Source organism: Zootoca vivipara, chromosome 6 (assembly GCF_965207765.1).
Source record: "Zootoca vivipara chromosome 6, rZooViv2.hap1.1, whole genome shotgun sequence".
In the NCBI taxonomy this organism is placed as follows: Eukaryota; Metazoa; Chordata; class Lepidosauria; order Squamata; family Lacertidae; genus Zootoca; species Zootoca vivipara.
In genome coordinates, this window is record NC_142589.1 from 58,056,541 (window position 1) to 58,074,489 (window position 17,949).

At 47.1% G+C, this 17,949-nt stretch overlaps 1 protein-coding gene across 19 annotated transcripts in view; it reads right to left on the reverse strand.

The window, feature by feature from the left end:
- Positions 1–2,783: 2,783 nt before the first annotated feature.
- The window catches only part of MAP7D1 (MAP7 domain containing 1), a 58,926-nt gene continuing 43,760 nt past the window's right edge, over positions 2,784–17,949 (reverse strand). For 7 of the 19 annotated variants that reach the window (XM_088672273.1, XM_060275824.2, XM_060275827.2 and 4 more), the window contains 12 exons: positions 15,208–15,330; positions 13,604–13,749; positions 13,301–13,422; positions 12,368–12,627; positions 11,344–11,530; positions 9,348–9,528; positions 7,854–7,958; positions 7,545–7,598; positions 5,824–5,887; positions 5,265–5,373; positions 4,091–4,293; positions 2,784–3,608 (listed from right to left, as the gene is read on the reverse strand). In XM_088672273.1, the coding sequence (XP_088528399.1) occupies positions 3,598–3,608; positions 4,091–4,293; positions 5,265–5,373; positions 5,824–5,887; positions 7,545–7,598; positions 7,854–7,958; positions 9,348–9,528; positions 11,344–11,530; positions 12,368–12,627; positions 13,301–13,422; positions 13,604–13,749; positions 15,208–15,330 (1,565 nt within the window). In that variant the 3' untranslated portion in view covers positions 2,784–3,597. The remainder of the gene's footprint in view (positions 3,609–4,090; positions 4,294–5,264; positions 5,374–5,823; positions 5,888–7,544; positions 7,599–7,853; positions 7,959–9,347; positions 9,529–11,343; positions 11,531–12,367; positions 12,628–13,300; positions 13,423–13,603; positions 13,750–15,207; positions 15,331–17,949) is intronic. The other 12 variants (XM_088672266.1, XM_088672271.1, XM_060275828.2 and 9 more) reach the window with 3 other exon arrangements.

A 17,949-nucleotide genomic window follows, 5' to 3' on the forward strand; every position in this document is an offset into this window, starting at 1 on the left:
TTGAAATACCTGCCAGTTTTTGAGCACCTCACACACTAAGGAGGGGGCTGAGCGAGATTCCCCACAGGACCAACACAGTACATATGAACAACCTACAGAGCAGATAGGAGGCTGTTGGGACCCAACTCTTAACAGCTCCATCCAGCATGGCAACCAGACAGGAATGCCGGGAATTGAAGTCTAGCACCATCTGCAGGGCTACAGTTGGCTCCCCATCCCTGTGATAAAGCAAGTTACCCTGGAGAAGGGTTTGGGGAGGCGGAGAATACCACACTGTCCCTGACCCACTCAAGCCACAAAATAAAAAATACAAGGGTGGGCAGCAAAATCCTTAAAAGGAAACACCTGCTGCATTTTTAGCTGGAGGAAGGAATTTTAAAAGGAGATCTCACTTTGCTTCTTCACAGTCTTTAATCTTTCTAATCTTCCACGTGTGTCAAAATTTAGTAGTCCCCAAGGGGGCGCTAGACACATGCGCAAGGCAGCATAGCATCAAGTGTACAGGCACCAACCAACCTTTGGAGATGCCAGCATCTACCTCTAGAAAGTAACTCAAAGCAAGCCTAGAAAGGATGAGTTAATTACAAATCAAGAGATTCAGTGGCCTCTCACTTCAGTGACCTGCATAGGGATGCAAGAGCCAAAATGGATTGAGTCAGGATGTGTAATCTGTAGCCTTCCCATCGCTCCTGACGAGAACTGGCCCTACTGGCTGGGACTCATGAGAGGAACCATCTCTGTATTTCACACTAGAACCTTGCTCCGAAATACATTTGCTCCCAAGCAAGTCACACTGGTTTCCAATTCATGTTTAGGATTATTCTTTTAAGGTTGCTGTCTCCAGCTGCTGCTCAAAATGCAAACCTTTTTTTTCCTGCTTGAAAAACAGAAGCCAATTTCATCTAGATGTTGAACCCAAACTTGTAGAACTGTTACCATTGCAGCTTTTCTCCCCAGCACGGAAACTACTTGGGTATTTCCAGGTATCAATTAGATCTCAAGGTCTGAAACCACCCGGGATGGAGAAGAGATGAGAGCTCATTTGAAGAGCTCAGCTGGTGCTCCAAACAATCAATGCAGAGAAATGGGAACATCCAGAACCACCAATGGTGAAACCACCTCACATTCAGCACTGCATCAAGAGTTTCAGCCGGCAGGCAATGCAAATATGATGTGGCCTGCTGGAGAAATTGCACCCCTCACCCTGACTAGGGTTATAAAAAAGAGGAGGAAAAAAATTTCTTTGAAACCATCCTCTTCACTTCTCTAACAGTAACAAGAACCTTGCAAACTGAGCTCACAAGGCCGCTTGCAGAACTAAAATCAGGATTCCAGCTTCCCTATCCCAACTTCTCCCACCTGCAGATGCTCTTTGTGCTAGTGCAGGAAAGCTCTATTAAGTAGGGTTGACATATGTCTGCAATTTCCTGGACATAGCGGGATTTGGCAGTTGAAAACAGTGCCCGGGTGGAAAATCACTGAAATGTCCAGGAAAATCCTGATGTATGGCAACCCATGTTGGAAGTGTAAATTTTTGGCAAATTTCCTAAAAATAGCTCAAAACCATTTTTGAGATTTTGGCAACCCTATATTAAGAAGTCCCCAGGAGGGGACGGCAGGGCCATCAATAGACAGCAGCCTCTGCCAATGGCAACAGGTGTGGGAGGGGGGCTCTCCCCGACTCCCACGCTGCATGCACACAATTTCCACTGCACCACCCCGTTTCAGCCACTTGGGCTTATCAGGTTTTGATTCCTCTGGAAGGTGTGGAGGAAAAGGTGAAACTTTAGCGGCTTCTTCTCCTTAGGTATTTCTTTGTAGGGATCCTGCTGGCTCTCTGCCAGGCTCTCATGCAAGTGGCATCTCCCTCTCCTCTAGCAAGCTTCTGATGGGTTTTTAGTCAGTTGGTGGTCGTCTGGGTTTTCTTGTGCTGCTTATTGTTAGGTTTGTGGTTCGTGTGTCTAATGCAATTTATTTACTGTACATTGCCTTACGCTTGAGGAGGAGGCATTGCTCTCTCTCCCCCGACCCCATGATGCTCCTGGCAGTGGAGGAACCATTCTCCTCCAGTGCATTCTATTATTATACATTGTTCCTCAGGAATTAATGGCAGCCGTTCAGTTATAGAAGAGAAAATAAGGCGTGCAGATGGGGATGCACTCGGTGTGCTTGCTGGTCAGCCCAGCAATTGAGAGATTTCCTCTGCATAGCACCATCCTAGATTCAGATTCTTGACCAAACTTTGGAGGAGACTAGTACAGTGGTGACGAAAGTAATTTGTTCCGCGAGGCGCTTCATCTTGCGATAATTTCGTCTTGCGAGTCGCGACCATAGAAAACTTCGTCTTGCGAGTCACCAAAAACATCGCAAAACGCTTTCGTCTTGCGAGTTTTTCGTTGCGCAAGGCACCACTGTATCTTTTTGTATATTTAGTAACACCCCCCCCCCCGAAAACTCCAGAAAAGTTCCACTTCCTTCTCCTCTTCATCCTGAAGTGATACTGTTCAGGAAACTTGATTCTGGTAAGTGTCTAAACTGACCATCAGAGCATCAAAGTTACTAAGGCTGTGTGCATACTATTCCATCTGCTTCTCTTTACCTGTCTTCAGGGTCTGAATTACTATTGAATTACTGAATTGCCTGGCTCCTGTCCCATAGCTCCAAACCACTGTAAACTGTAGGAGTAAACCATCCTTGAGGTGGCATGAGGTTGCTTACTGTCCCAGTCCTTCCAGCGGGCAAACCCAGCACAGCCTGTAAACATTCAGCCCAAAGAAAAGATGTCACCTGCCATTTCTCCATTTTATTGTCCACAAAAGGTTGTTCAGATGCATAATACTGTCACAATGACTGAGCAAAACACAGCCCCAGCCATCACACGCACGAAACACATACACACACAGAAACAGCAGCACCCAAAAAAAGCACAGTGTGTAGGACAACAGCAGTTGTTGAGTGGCTAAGGGTGCACACACACACACACACACACACACACACACACACACACAATCCTGCAGGTATTCTGGCTGGGACCAATAGTGAGAGTTTAAATTAGAAATCTAGACGCTTTCCATTGGATGTAACAGGCAGACACACACACACTCACACACTCACTCTTGCACACAGACCCCAACCGTGTACAAGGGATCCAATCTCCCCTGCCATGACTCAGCCCACATTTTAAAAAAAGTAACCCACCAAAGGCATCTCCCATGAATACATGTTTTGGGGCAGTGATACCACAGAGGTAACTGCTTGCGTAATCCCATGCTAACACTGAAGTTTATGTACATTATTAACATCCTTTGTACCCAGCCAGTTAAATAACTATGTGATTATATCGTCTGGGATGAGCTATGGGTTGAGGGTCAGTCTGATAAGGTGCATATTAAAAAAAATAATCATAATCATAAAATGAGAACAGTAAGAGAAAAGAGAAGAGTCCGTGGGGCTGGGCCGCCCCCAGCCTGGCTCCTGACACCTCCTCGATCCTTGCAGGGTGGGGAGCCTTGGGCTGATCTTCTGGTTAGAGCTAGCCTGGAGTTGGCACCTTGTTTGCACCCATCCTTTGGGGTGGGGGAGGGTGATGTCGCTGCTTTACAGAACTTCTGCAGGAGACAAAGAAGTTAAAAGGGGATCAGAGCGACTTGGAAGAGCTGCAAAGGATCTTCTAGCCTGCCTCCTCCCTCCAAAAAAGAATCGGCCAAAAACATCTGCTTAGCTCCTGCCATTTAGGAACTGATTACGGCTTTTCAAAAGCATCAAGAAGCCTGGGCTTCTGGAATCAGTGTAAGAGGCAATGCTGCGTTAGATGGACCATGTTTACCACTAGGCCAGGTTCAACGGTTATGTGCTAATTCACAAAGCCCTGAACAACTTGGGCCCATGGCACCTTAAAGACCGTTTGATCCCAATAAAAGTTCACATCCTCTGCACTGACTTCCAGACCATTTGCCTGCCTGCTACTGCCTCTATTCAGGGGATTTGTTGGGCCAGTTTTTTGCATATGATGCACGCCCTTTGACTTGCTTAAAGCTCCTGAACTTTGCTGGTGATCGAGAGGGGGGACAAAGAAGGGGCAGCCTCTCACCTGTGATCTGTGGGGGCTTGGCTACCGCCTTGCTGAGGAAGGGCTCCTTGTTGGAAAAAGGCAGGATGGGCTCGCCAGCCATGCTCAGCCCGGGGCTCACCGAGTGCTCCCGTCCGCTGGGCTCCTTGGGGGAGGAAAAGCCGTTCTCGTGCTTGCTGGGCTGCAGGCCGTTTACCAAGGACAGGGCAGGAGCCACAGGACAGCTGCAACCAAAAGAGAGGAGAGGGTGTCAAACGGAGATGTGGCAAGCAAAGGCCTGTCTCAAACAGGGAAGAAGAAGAAAGCAAGGTGGGCAGGTGGCAGTGTACAACAAAAAAAGAAGAAAATCCTGTACCACAGAGAGTGGAAAATTGCAATCATGATCAAGCCCTCCTCAAGTTGCATACACTGCATAATCTGCTCTGCTCCTGGTAAGGCAGGCGCGCGCACACACACACACACACACACAAGGTTCTGAGATTACACCAAGCACTGTCCACTTATTTTTTGGCCTATCTGCAACCATAAGGACTAGTAACCTGTTTTTTTCTTAAAGGAAAGTATTCAGAATTGTGTATTCTGAATAATGTATTCAGTAGTGGGCAGAATATGCAGACACTGCACCATGGGAAAAGCACAACTCTTACAAATGCTTTTGCCCCCCCCCTGAAATTTCCTAGGCACGACCATGTGAGAGCATCTAGTCTTAAAGCAAGTTACCCCAGATAAAGGTTCTGGTGATCCAAGGAACGTTGGGCTTGGTGTCTGTGTTACAATAAACCACCCTTTCCCAACCTAGTGCCCTCCAGTTGTTTTGGATTGCAATTCTCATCAGCCTGCTGATGAGAATTGTAGCCCAAAACATCTTGGGCACGGCTATAATAAACCATCTCCTGGCAATGTGTTTTAAATCCCTCTCTGTTGCTTGGTTTATTCTGCTTCCCACAAACGCCACAGGTCACACAACCATGAGGAAGAAGGACAGGAATCCCTGGGGAAGAGTAGCACTATAGATGCTTCTGCCCCTGGTGGTCCTTCGCACACGAGATCCCTTCTCCCCCTGGCCTGCCATGTACACATTCTTTCATTTTGGTGTAGGAAGGATCTCAGGGAAGTAGCAACTATGCTGCTCCTGTAACAGAGGAACTGGCACCAACTTGAGCTAAGAACATGTGACTTCTGCTGTAGGTGGTACCTGTGCTGGGTCCCCTCAAGGGCTGGCCCCTTATGACTGGCTGGACTTGACGCCTGCATCTCGGGCAGCTCCTCTTCCTTGGGAAGGCTTCCAGGGCGCTTTTCTCCATCTGGGAATGTAGGGAAAGAGGTTGTTATGGGCCGCAAGAGGCCTTTGAATCCAGGGACAGAGACCTCAGCCATGCAGCCCTCTGAGGTGGCCTCAGGCTTCAACACAGGCAACAACTCGTTTGCTACAAAAACCTTTCAATTGCTTGGAAGTGCTACAAAGACTTCTTTGGTCAAGTTACGCCCTCTTCCTGGTCAAGCCCATGTCACTGTCTATGTCCAGATGCTTGCAAGTCAGGTCTTTGCTACCTGTGACTGCAGCTCCCTCTCCTCCTTGTCCTTGACTATTTGTTATGGACACAACATGGACAAAACATAGCTGACTAGAGAGTGGGCACTATTGTGGAGTTAGGACCTGGATTCAGAACTGCAGGGGGCCAGATTCCAAAACCAGCCTGTGATCGTGCACTTTTAGAATTAGCAGAGCATCCGGTACAAGGGATAGTTCTCACCTGTGTCTGCCTCGCCCTCTTGTTTCCCTTCCTTTCCATTCACAAGTTTCTTGTTGTCTTTCTTCTGCAAAAACAAATGCCAACAGTTAAATTTGCTTGATTCTCCAGGCAATAAGAGGGAGAAAATCTGTTACTGTATTTGTTCATGGATAGGGATAAATACACTACATATAAGGCTCCTGTGTTGTTTTAGCAGCTCAAAGGACCAGATGCAATTTCACTGTACAACATGGATCCGGGGTGGGGTGGGGTGGGGGGCAGGTCCTGCGTGCTGGAGACCAACAATGCTAAAATAAACTTCTAGTGCAGGGGTTCCCAACAAAATTTTCTCGAGGACCCCTCATCGAGCCGCTATTGTGACAAGGACCCCCATTAATTCCTAATCCTAAAATTAAAAAGTGAGAGCCAAATTAAGAGTCTTTTTATATTTTATATTTATACGTTTTTTACAGTTACAACAGAGTACTCCATCAGTATACAGTTAGTTTTAATTTTCAGTTCTTAATGAGATGAGTTAAATCTGTCCTTTGAGTCCATTATTTCTGAAATATTAGGTTCCAAACTTGAAACTTTCACTCTGAAATCCGACCGCAGCGCGCGCCAGGGAGGCAGCGCGGGCCAGGGAGGAGGGAGGGGAATGGAGACAACAGGGTACCTGCGCAGTAGCGCACAAATGAAGCCGACGCACGCAAAGCATCTTAGGGAGGTGAGCGTTAGTAGAATGTGTGCGCTGCCTCTTTGCAAAACAGTAGTGTTTGTAAAGCGCCACCTAACGGCATACAGCAGAACTACTGCCTCTATCTAATTCTAGTTTTGCGCTAGACTCTGCTCATGCAGGAAGCGGCCAAAACAAAAAATCTGTTATCATACGAAATATATTTAATATATTTTTTTATTCTAATAGCATCTTGCGGACCCCTCTGGCATAGCTTGCGGACCCCTGGGGGTCCGCGAACCACCTCTTGGGAACCACTGTTCTAGTGAAATGTACTTCTAACTAAATTTAACTCTTGAGTAGACCCACTGAAATAAATGGAACTAAGTTAGTCATGTCCAATAGATTACAATGGGGTACTCTGAGGACCTGCCCTGCCTACAGCCCACACTGGCTTTGTATTTTTGTGATGACCAAATAAATCTGATTGATTGACTACTGTACTGTCATCCTGTCCCAGAGGCCACGGAGAAAGCAGGTCTGGAACAAGCACACTGGAGAAGTTAAGCTTGGCCTGTTTTGTTTCCTGGGGTAGAAGTAGGCCCGCCTTGCCTTCCAGGAGGTCCTGCAAAGGTCCCTGGGATGAAGAGCTCAAGGGCCCAGAGAGTGTCTGACCATGAGATGGCAGATTATGGGTTGCACTGAGGTCAGATCCAAAAAGCCCTCCTGCAAAAGTACCATAGAAACACACAGAGGTGTTGTGCAAGAGCAGTTGGTGTATCATTAATAATGAGGGCTGCCAACTGCATGCTCTGCTTCAGGTACCAAAGTCCCTTGACCCAGCAAACAGTGGCTCACCACCTGCTTAAGGGCAAGCCAGGCATGGAGCATGAAGACACCTGAGGCTTTGCTGAAGTTAAGCAGGTCAAGGTCTGGTCAGTGCTTGGATGGGAGACCTTGTGAGAACCACACGTATGCAGCCTTGGGGTCCATGATGGAAGAACGGCAAGACATAAATTAAATAAAAAGACACCATCCCTGACCTGTTTTCTGGAGAATGACTCACCTTGGCATCAGCTCCATCTGCTTTTCGTGTCCTCTTCATGATCTCTTCCAACCGCTGCAGACAGAAAGAGGAAGAAGGTTGTCAGACATTGTCCCTGTTCAAACATTTGCCAGCCACGGGTGCCAACTGGGAGTGGGAGGAAGCTTCAATATACAAGCAGTGTAAGCCTTTGCTTGTAGTGTACAAGTGATCACTTTGCATTTTGCAATAGTGCAGGACCGGCTGCCTTCTCTCTTTCTTCCGCCTATCCAGCCAATCTGGGCTGTTCAGCTACCCCACACACACCCCTGCAGAGAAAGGCACACCCACCTTCTTCCGCTCCAGCCGCTCTTGTTCTTCCCGCTGGAAATGCTTTTCACGCTCCACCCGCTGGCGCTCGGCCTCCTCGCGTGCACGGGCCTCTGCTTCCTCCCTCTGCAGCCAACAGGAGGAGAAGTTCATACATTTGGGTGAAGTTACCTGCCCAGCCACTAAGCAAGAGGTGATGGGAACATCTGGAAAGGGGGCAACTGGGGACATTCCTGGTCTAACTCCAGAGTGAAAGGAATGCCAATCTATTTATTGTATATAGCCAAAGGCCTTTACAATGTACACCAGGGGATTAGAACAAGACTGAAAGCACAGAACATGACCTATAAAAATTAAAACATAAAAAATTACTGCATGAGGTTTTAAAATTAGGAAGCATTAACATATCTGCTTTGCACAGTAGCAGTATCGTAACTCCAGGGGGACGGAAGGCACCCACTATATATTGAACCAGCGCTGAAAATTCTGGTTAAGCACTCACCCCAATTTGTTTGCATGAAGTTTGTGGGGAGGTTAGACGATGTTGGCTATTTATTGAGTATTTATCCTGATTTGTTTGCAGGGAGGTTATACAGCATAGCATTTATCAACTGTTATCCTACACTTTCCAGTGCAGTTTTCTGTTACTTTCCTTATCGCAAAAGTCTGGTTTTTCTGTGGAAGCAGGTTTCGTTGTGCAAGAGCGTCAAAACAAATCATGCAACCTGAATTTGCTAGTTAAATCCCAGCAAGTGTGTGCACTTCAATTGTGCCTATCCTAATTTGCTTGCCAGGGACATGGGGCTCAACACAGTAATCAAAGAGAGAAATTGCAGGGACCCACCCCCCCAAATTCATATGGAATCAAAACGTAATTTCCATCCAAGAAAATGTTTGCTACCACTAGATGGCAGTACTTCTCCATCCTGTCTAATTCCCTAAAATGCCCCAAAGTGCCTGAAAGCGCCCTCTCCCTTGAAAAGCACACCAACCCTGCATTACAGCCCCAGTCCAAGACATTCTGTCATCTGAGGCAAAAATGTCCACACACAATTTCATGTACCAAGTATGACCAGACTGGCACTTGAGTCTTGGGTTGCCTTTAGCATGGTGTTATTTTGCTGGAGGGATTCAAGCACAGACCATAAAATTTAGGTTTAAACTATCAAAGTGCCCCATAGCAGTCTGTGGCCTACCTAGCATAGGAGGTGCAGCATAGGCCACATGATGCCTTGCTCTCCAACATCTTGCCAACCCCTGCCTGCCCTCCAGCATTTACCACCTGAGGCGGCCATCTTAGTTTCCCCAATGATAGGGCCAGCCCTGCTCTACTGTAGACCGGACCATTGGCTTACACTGACAGGCAGTGGCTCTTCGGGACTTCAGACAGGGTCTCTCCCATCCCTACCTTGAGGTAATTTTTTTAACTGTAAGTTTTTAAAACTGTTTAGAACTGCTTTATATTGTTTCTTGCAGCCCCTGAGAAGCAACAAAAAAAAAACCCAGCAAACACACTTGTTTCTGCAGCCGTTCTTGCTCTTCCTGCTCAGCTCGGGCCCGATCCTGGGCCTCGCGCTCCTCCTGCTGGGCTCGCTGCTCCTCCTGCCGCTGCCGCTCTTCCTCCAACCTGGCGAGCTCAGCCTGTTGCTGTAGCCGTTCTTTGGCATCCTGCTGAGCCCGCTCCTCTGCTAGGCGCCTAAGGGTACCAAACACCACCATTACAACAGCTGCTTCGGGCCCATCCACCCTCCCACTTCCATGGGGAGAACATAGGAAGTTGCCTTATATGGAGTCTGGCCACTGGTCCACTTAGCTTAGTATATTGTTTACACCAGGGCTGGCCCAAGACATTTTGACACCTGAGGCGAACCACAAAATGGCACCTTCCTCCCTGCCAGGGAAAAAGGGGTGAGTGAAGATATACATCAGAAACAAGGAGGGTGGGGAGAAAGATCCACATTGGTATCTGCTGCCTTTCTGGATCCTGCTGCCTAAGGCAGTTGCTTCACTTTGCCTCATGGGTGGGCTGGCCCTGCTTTACACTGATGGATAGTGGCTCTCCAGGATTTCAGATGAGGTCTCTCCCAGCCTTACCTAGGGATACCGGATATTGAACCTGAGATCTGTATGAAAAGCAGGTGTTCTGCCCTTCAGCAAATGGGATCTGATATTATGCTAAGACTGGGCTGCCTGGAAGCCACATCCCCTGCTCTGGGAAGATGTTGCCCTAATTCCAGAGATCTGGACAATGATGGAATATACACGTGGTCAAATGCACTGCCTTATTATCATTCAAGGGCCTGAAAACAGGTTTGCAAGCTAAACACGAGTGAAACATCCCTCAGGATTCTCAGTGTGCCCCCTTCAAGAGATGGAGGGTGGCAATAAGAGAACAAGCCTTTTCTGTCAAAGCCCCACCCCTTGCCCCAATTATGGAATGCTCTCCCCAGGGAGGTTTGCCTGGCACATATTTATTTAATCACAGGCATCTGGAGAACGTGGGACCCAGGTGGCGCTGTGGGCTAAACCACTGAGCCTAGGGCTTGCTGATCAGAAGGTCGGCGGTTCGAATCCCTGTGACGGGGTGAGCTCCCGTTGCTTGGTCCCAGCTCCTGCCAACCTAGCAGTTCGAAAGCACGTCAAAAATGCAAGTAGATAAATAGGAACCGCTACAGCGGGAAGGTAAACGGCGTTTCCATGTGCTGCTCTGGTTTGCCAGAAGTGGCTTTGTCATGCTGGCCACATGACCTGGAAGCTATACGCCGGCTCCCTTGGCCAATAATACGAGATGAGCGCGCAAGCCCAGAGTCGGTCATGACTGGACCTAATGGTCAGGGGTCCCTTTACCTTTACCCTATCTGGAGAACAATAATGATTTTGGCTTTCAGTTGCTATTTTGTGGTGTTGACATTTGTTTTGGAGAGGTGTGGCTGTATTTGCTTCTAATTGGAGGGACACTTTTAGTATATTTGTATTATTTTACAGGATACACTGCCATTGCTTGTACTTGAATGTTTTGTTTCTCTTTCTGCAAGTTGTTTTGGAGCTTCTTTTGGTTGTAGGATGCCAATGAACAAATTTAATAAAGCTAAACCAAGCCCTCACTCAACCTGTTGCATGTGCACAACATGAATCCAAATTCTCTGCTGAAAACTCCTAAATGATTTGCCAACAAAGCCCACATCTTGCAGCCTAATGGAGATGTTTGCATTTATTTATTCTGCTTCCAATTCCCCCTCAAAAGAAACTGAAAACTTTGCACAAGAATTTGGTGGAAAGGGAAGAGGCAACAACATGGAGACCAAAAGACAGGTGGGTTGTGGGGACAACATGCCAGCAAAACATTGCCTCCAAGGGAAGTGGGGGGCTTAATGCCTCTTATGCCTCAGCTTCATCTGGGATTCTAGGATTTCACCAGCTTTATGTTTATGCTCCACCTGCACAACACACATCATAAGGTCTAGAAACCTGAATGTCTAAATGGCTGATCAATCTCAACCCAGGGACTCACCGCTTCTGCTCCTCCTGCTCCCTGCGCTCTTGCTCCTCTCGTTCCCGCTGCTCCCGTGCCTGGCGCCGTTTCTCAGCCAAGAGCCGGGCAGCTTCCTCTCGGTCTGTGGTGCCTGCCATGGGTTTGCCTGGAGTTGGAGGAGGAGGAGCTGGCACTGGACTCGCAGCCCCAGAGGGAGTGGCAGCATCTGCAGAGCCCCAAACACATTGTCATCTTCACTGAATTTTAATTTATGCACTGCTTAGTGGCAGAGTAGCCTTCCAGGCAGTTTAGAAAGCATGAAATTTTGTGTATTAGTTACACAATAACTAAAAACAGAAACATTCATAATTAAAACACACAATGAAACAATCCCATTAAAACATTGCAATAATTGTTGGTGGTGCCCCCACTGGGAAGCTGCCCAGCTGGCAGTGAAATGCAACACAGGGCCTTCTTGGTGGTGCTTCCCAGGTTGTCTGCCTCCTTTTAGGAGGAATTTAAAAACATTCCTGTTTACTCAGGCATTGGGTGGCTGAAAGACCTGTCCCTGGCAACCCTGAATTTATTAGTTTGGAGAGGAGGTGATGGTTTTCAGGAGTTTTCACCTGGTTTTAGAAGGCTCTTTAAACACTTTTTAGAAGTTTTAATTGTATTGTTTTAGTACTGACATATTTGCCACTCTGAGCTCCTTTGGAGGAAGGGCAAGATATAAATTTTACTTGCTATAAAAACATTCATAATAAACAATAAAAACAGCAATTAAGATATGCCATAAATCAATCTTATTTAAAACAACACAGCAATTGAAACAGGATTTGTTCAAGGGACCAAGGAAATGCCAGTGTCTTTTCAAATGTCAGCAGAATACCAATATGTGGTTAGAACACCTCCCTAAGAAGAGGAGAAAACCTTCACTTAAAACCCCTCCACAATGGAGACCAGGATATCGCTCTGGAGCACTAAGACATTTTACAGCATACTGGAGGCCATTCTCCTGGAGACACACAAGGTTTGCACTACACTCCAGCCCATAAGGCCCCACCTTGCGCTGTTTCGCTGCTCCCTGTGACCTTGGGGGTCTCACTTGGAGCTGGGGAGGCTGACCCTCGTTCCTTCTGCTCATCCTTCCGTTCACGGACCTTTGGCTGCCCTTCGTGCTCCCTGCGAGGCCGCACTTTGGGCGAGGACTGAGCGCTGCGATTCAGGCCTGCCCGATGTGGAGAACCAGGGCCTGTGCTAGGTGAGGCTGGGCGTTGCTTGGCAACAGCTGGAGATGCAGGCCTGGGCTTGGGGCCTGGGCTGCTGGAACACAAATACATACAGGATGGGAGTCAGATGGGAAAGGAAAAGCTGCTGCAACTTACCAGCCAACCAGCACTGTCCTGCTGACCTGATACCAGGCTAGGCCCAAATTACCAAGAACCAGTGAGGGCAAATGCGCACTTATTCCTAGTTCACTCAGTATGTTGCCACAGCCTAATAGCAGAACTGGGGGAGCTTTTTTAGCTTGGTGGCCACATTCCCTCACGGGTTGCCTTCCAGGTGGCGGTGGGACAATGGGTGTGATTCTAGTAGGCCACCCAAAAATGTCAAGAGGCCTATACTGTCCATTCATCCAAGCAAGCAAGAGCCATTGTTACATGTCAAGAATAAAGTCAAGCCCAGCAGAAGGGGAGTGTAGACCATGGCTAGTCAGCAGTGTGGCCTGAGGAGGAGGAGAGTTGGAGAATAGTCTCAAGGGCCAGACAGAGGGGTCTGGAGGGCAGCTTTTGGCTCCTGAGCCTGAGGTTCCCCGTGCCTAATAAAAGGTAACCACGACTACTGTCCTGTTGTTCCTGAGGATAGGTAGGGAACAGCCCTGCTGCAAAGGCTGATGCAGAGAGCCCTGCTTGGCAGTGCTAAACTAAGATCTGTCAAATCTCAAGTGAAGATGCAGTAGCAGAACCGCACACACACCCCTAGGAGCTCCTCCTACCTGTTCTCAGGTGTGTGCGGCTGGCGAGGCTGGCATGACGGCATAGACTTGCGTTTGCGAAGAGCTAGGGCGTTTTTCTCTTGGGCGTTTTCCCGATCTTTATCCTTCTTCTCCTTCTTTTTCTGAGGATGTGAGGCAGGGTAGAGGGGGTGGGCGATTGGTAGAAGCACCAACAAAAACAACGATAGTCAGGCTCAAATACAAAATGTTCAAAGAGCATCCTATGTCACAGGCATGGGCATAGGTGGCTCATCAGTGGTGGGAATGGGGGTGGGGAGAGAGAAAGAGCACACAGTCACTCACAGGGGAGGCCTCAGCCTTGCGCCGGGGTGTCACATCAGGGCTGCTGGTTGCCGGCCGCCGTCGCTCTGAGCAGCGATGATGCAGGCGCTGGTTGTTGCAGGGGCTGAGGGGGCTGGCAGAGGCTGAGCGGGGGCACACGGGTACTGCTGGGACAGGAGAGAGAGGAGTTGTCAATAGGCCAGCCAGAGAGCAGAGCACAAGAAGGCCCAAGAGTATTTTATTTATTTAGAAAGATTTATAAACTGCTTAATCACAAAATGCACTAAGAGAAATACATAATACATTTGTAGATAAAGAACAGCTGATACCAAAAAACATATACGCATGCACACACAAAACAAACACAGATAAGTAAATTGTATGCCTGGGTAGGGCTGCTGAAATAAAAATAAGTTTTCAGCAGGCATCTAAATCAATAGAATGTGGGCACCTGCCTAGTGTCAATAGGCAGGGAGTTCCAAAGCACAGGTGCTGTCCCACTGAAAGATAAAACTATTTGCAAATAGAAGTCTGTAAATGAAATCTAACAATACAGAGATACTACTTTGTTCCCAGTCACAACCTTTACAGACAATGGGTGGATCTAGACCTATGGGGTGGGGGGGATGGACACCCTATAAATAAGTCAGAAATTAGATCGTTATAACAAAAGAAAAAAAACCTTTCTGGAAAATCATGTTTCAAAATTTCCTGCTCTCTGGCGCTATCTGGTGTTGCATGTTTATAGTGCATTCAAATCACTGTTTCTTTACTAATGTAGCTGAGTCCAATGTTCTGAAAACAGGGCAAGCTAAGCATAATCAGCATTCCTTAATTTTGCTTCTAAAATATCTCATTCTGAAATATGAAGTACTAATACAGCTGCTTTAGAAATACTGATGAATCATGCTAAATTCACCTGGCTGATACTCTTCATTATGCTACTGTTTTATCCTTGCTACACTGTAGCACTGATTTTATTTTGTTTTAATTAATGATGTTCTGTTCCTGCTTTCAGATTGTAAGCCACCTGGAGGTTGCTTCTTTTTTTCTTCTTTTTTTTTAAAGGGAAGTTGGGATACAAGTTTTGTAAATGAATACAGATGAGAGCTGGGTGGAAACAAATGAAATGCTAGTTGTCTTTCATACTCATTGGCACAATGGTTAGTAGTAAAAGGGTGCCTCTTTCTCCCACCAATTAAATGGGGTGAAGGGGAGGGGGGTTACATGCTTATAAGAAGAGGGTGGAGGATTCAAAGTGTGGGACTTACAGAGGGGTTTAGCAGAACAGCAAAGGTGCTGCATCAAGGCCAGCTCTACCATTAGGCAGAGTGAGGCAGCTGCCTCAGGCAGCGGATTTTAGGTGTCACAAATATCATTAAATTATGTAATTTATCACTGTCTTTGTTCTTGTTTCTGCCAGTGTTGAGAGAATGGCTTGGTTGGTCTTGAGGGTACAAATCACCTTGACTTGGAGGGTGGGTGGGCGGGTGAGTGGTGCCATTTGCTCTTCTACCCTGGTAAAAAACAACCCATCCCCACCCGGTCGCGATAGTGTTGAACCAGAGATGGGACAAATCCTCCCCCTCAATATCATTTCAGTTCCCTCATCTGCTCCCACTTACCCTGGTCTTTGCCGTTGCCGGCAAGTGTCACCGCACTCCGGCTGCGTGCCAAGAAAGACAGTGTTGGTGTCATGAGTCGGTCCACAATGCTGCTCTCCCAGGGGCTGAGCGGTAGGCTACGATCTGGTGGGGGAAAGGGAGACAAAATGCTCCGAGTTAGGCCAAGACCTGCTAGTTCCAGTTTCAACAACTCTGCAAGGCCCAGCTTCAGGCTCCAGCTCTCAGTTGAGGGGAGTCTTGGCGCCATTTCGTTGTTTGCTTCCCGCTGACTTCCAAACAGGGCACAAACTCCGGAACCACTTTCTCCTCAAAAGTAGGCCAGGGGCTACCTAGTACAGTATAAGGCATTTTGTCTCCTAAGCAATATGGAGGGCTGGTTGCAGAGGAACAGTTCAGAAGGCAAGAAAGGTGTCTGCCAGATGCAGGGCTTGTACTTAGGCCCACTTGGTTGAGAAACTAACCAAAGGCAAACCCCCCTCCCCTCTGGAGTAAAAGGACTCTGCATTGACTATGTGTTGACTTTCTGCAGTGACAAGTTGACTTTCTGGGCAAGGCAGACAATTTGGCAAACGATATTGACACGTATTAAGATTTGGACCAGGAGCACCTGATACAAGTCTTCAGTGTATGGATTGAGCCAGTAGGCAGCAAGTCACAATATTGACAAATGTGATGTTTGCAGTATCAAAGAGGGGGAGGAAGCAAAAGGTATATAGCTTAAGCATGGGCATGACATATCCCGCAACAGGATGCAAGCATATTCCAGAAAGAAAATCTTATTTTCAATGGTCACAGTTAGGTAGATTTTAATTCACTTTAAATAATACCACATAACTTTTTGTGTGGGGTATTTCATCTTTGTGTTATCAGATATTGTAGGAATTGCTTCCTGTACCAAGCTTACAGTATAACATGTGTTGTTGTTTTTTAAAAAAGGATTATATTAAATCAGATAAAATTGAGACACGTCTCAACGATCACTTGAAACAGAGGAATTTTGGGGTTGGGGTAGAGAGGAGTAACAAATAACACAAATATATTTTTCAAAGCCTTGAATGGGATGCTGCTCTTCTCTGGGAAAAGCCCCTTCTCCACTGGGGGGGGGGGGACCACACCCTACCCTACATTCCACATGGACAATCCCTCTGAGGCTAATGGTTCTCTTTGCAGGTCCCTCTTGACTCAGACACAGGCCTCTCCTCACTCTGCTGTTCACTTAGCCTTTTCCGGAATCTTGTTCAGATGGCCAGGGTATTTTTAATCATCACTAAGCAACTAGGAAACAAAACATCTAGGGGGGAAAATACTATCCTTTGCAGCACAGAGAGAAAGAGAGAAGGGCGTAGAAAGAGCAGTAAGTGGAGCAAGTATATCTCAGCACTGTGTCCAAGATCAGTGGCAAGTCAGCTCTCTCTCTCTCTCTCTCTCTCTCTCTCTCTCTCTCTCTCTCTCTCTCTCTCTCTCTCTCTGTGTGTGTGTGTGTGTGTGTGTGTGTTGGAGAGGTTCTTCTGCAGAGGGCACTAGTGGTCACGTATGCTTGTTTTGCATGGACTCATTCCTGACATCTCCTGACATTGACCACGGCCAATTATTCCAAGGATGCCACTGTGCAGATGGCAGCTAAAAGTTCATTGGGGTGGAAAGGCTCAAGTAACTGCCCAACCTCTAGCTGAGACCCTTGGGGAGCCAGTGGCACTCACACTTGGCATTACTGGGATAAAATAGACAAGCCTTCTCCAACCCATTGCCCTCCAGATGTTTTGGACTACAAATTCCATCAGCCCCAGGCAGCACTTCTGTGCCACAAGCTAATCAGGTAGGCTATTGAAAAGCCCTAATTTCTTAACCTCAGGCCAACCCACCTGATCTGAAATATGGGGACAAGCGTCTTGTAAGGAAACTGTGATAGTATGCATGAACCATTTTGAATACCCAGAAAGCACTATATGAAAACCAAGTTTCTTAACTGTTCCCCTCGCCAGCAAGCAAGAGTCTGGATGGCTCAATGCCACAGATGTCCCAACACCTGGTTAGCATCTCCACCTCCATCCATATTACTCATCCTCAATTCTGGCTTCTTCCATCTTTAACCACTTCCCCGCCAATCTGACCTAGATTTTGTGGCCATCGACCATGATAGCTGGACATCCTACACCTGGAGGGCCACAGGGTCTCCATCCCTGATGCAGGAACACCTAGATTGTGGAACACTCTCCCCATGAACACCTGCCTGGCTCCATCCTTGCTTGCCTTTCAAAGGGCAGGATTTTAACTGATTTACTATTATCCAACCAATTGGTTGATTTTGAATATTGCTATTCTTATCGCATTTCTTTTAAATGCTGCTGTTATAGTATTTATTTGTTTTCAATGATTTTTGTTTGTTTGTTTTGTTTTCAATGATTTTGGTATATTTGGTGGTATCTGTATCTATTTTTTACTTTAAAAAAATGGAAGGCAGACAGGCAGGAAGGAAGGATCACTCAGACCAGGGCTGGTTATATTATCTGGCGTCAAACCTAGGATTAGCTATAGGAAATAGGAAAGGAGCGACTAATACGGCAAGAATATAGCTGAAAAGCAAGTGTTCAAGTAACAGCCTTTACAATGTAGTCCAGTGTTAATATTGCAGGTTGAAGTTAGGCTGAAGTGAAGAGTAAGAACAGTTTAGAACAACCTTGGAGAGTAGACCAGTGTTAGTAATGCAGCATAGGGGCTGGGCTGTGAAAGCAGCACATTACA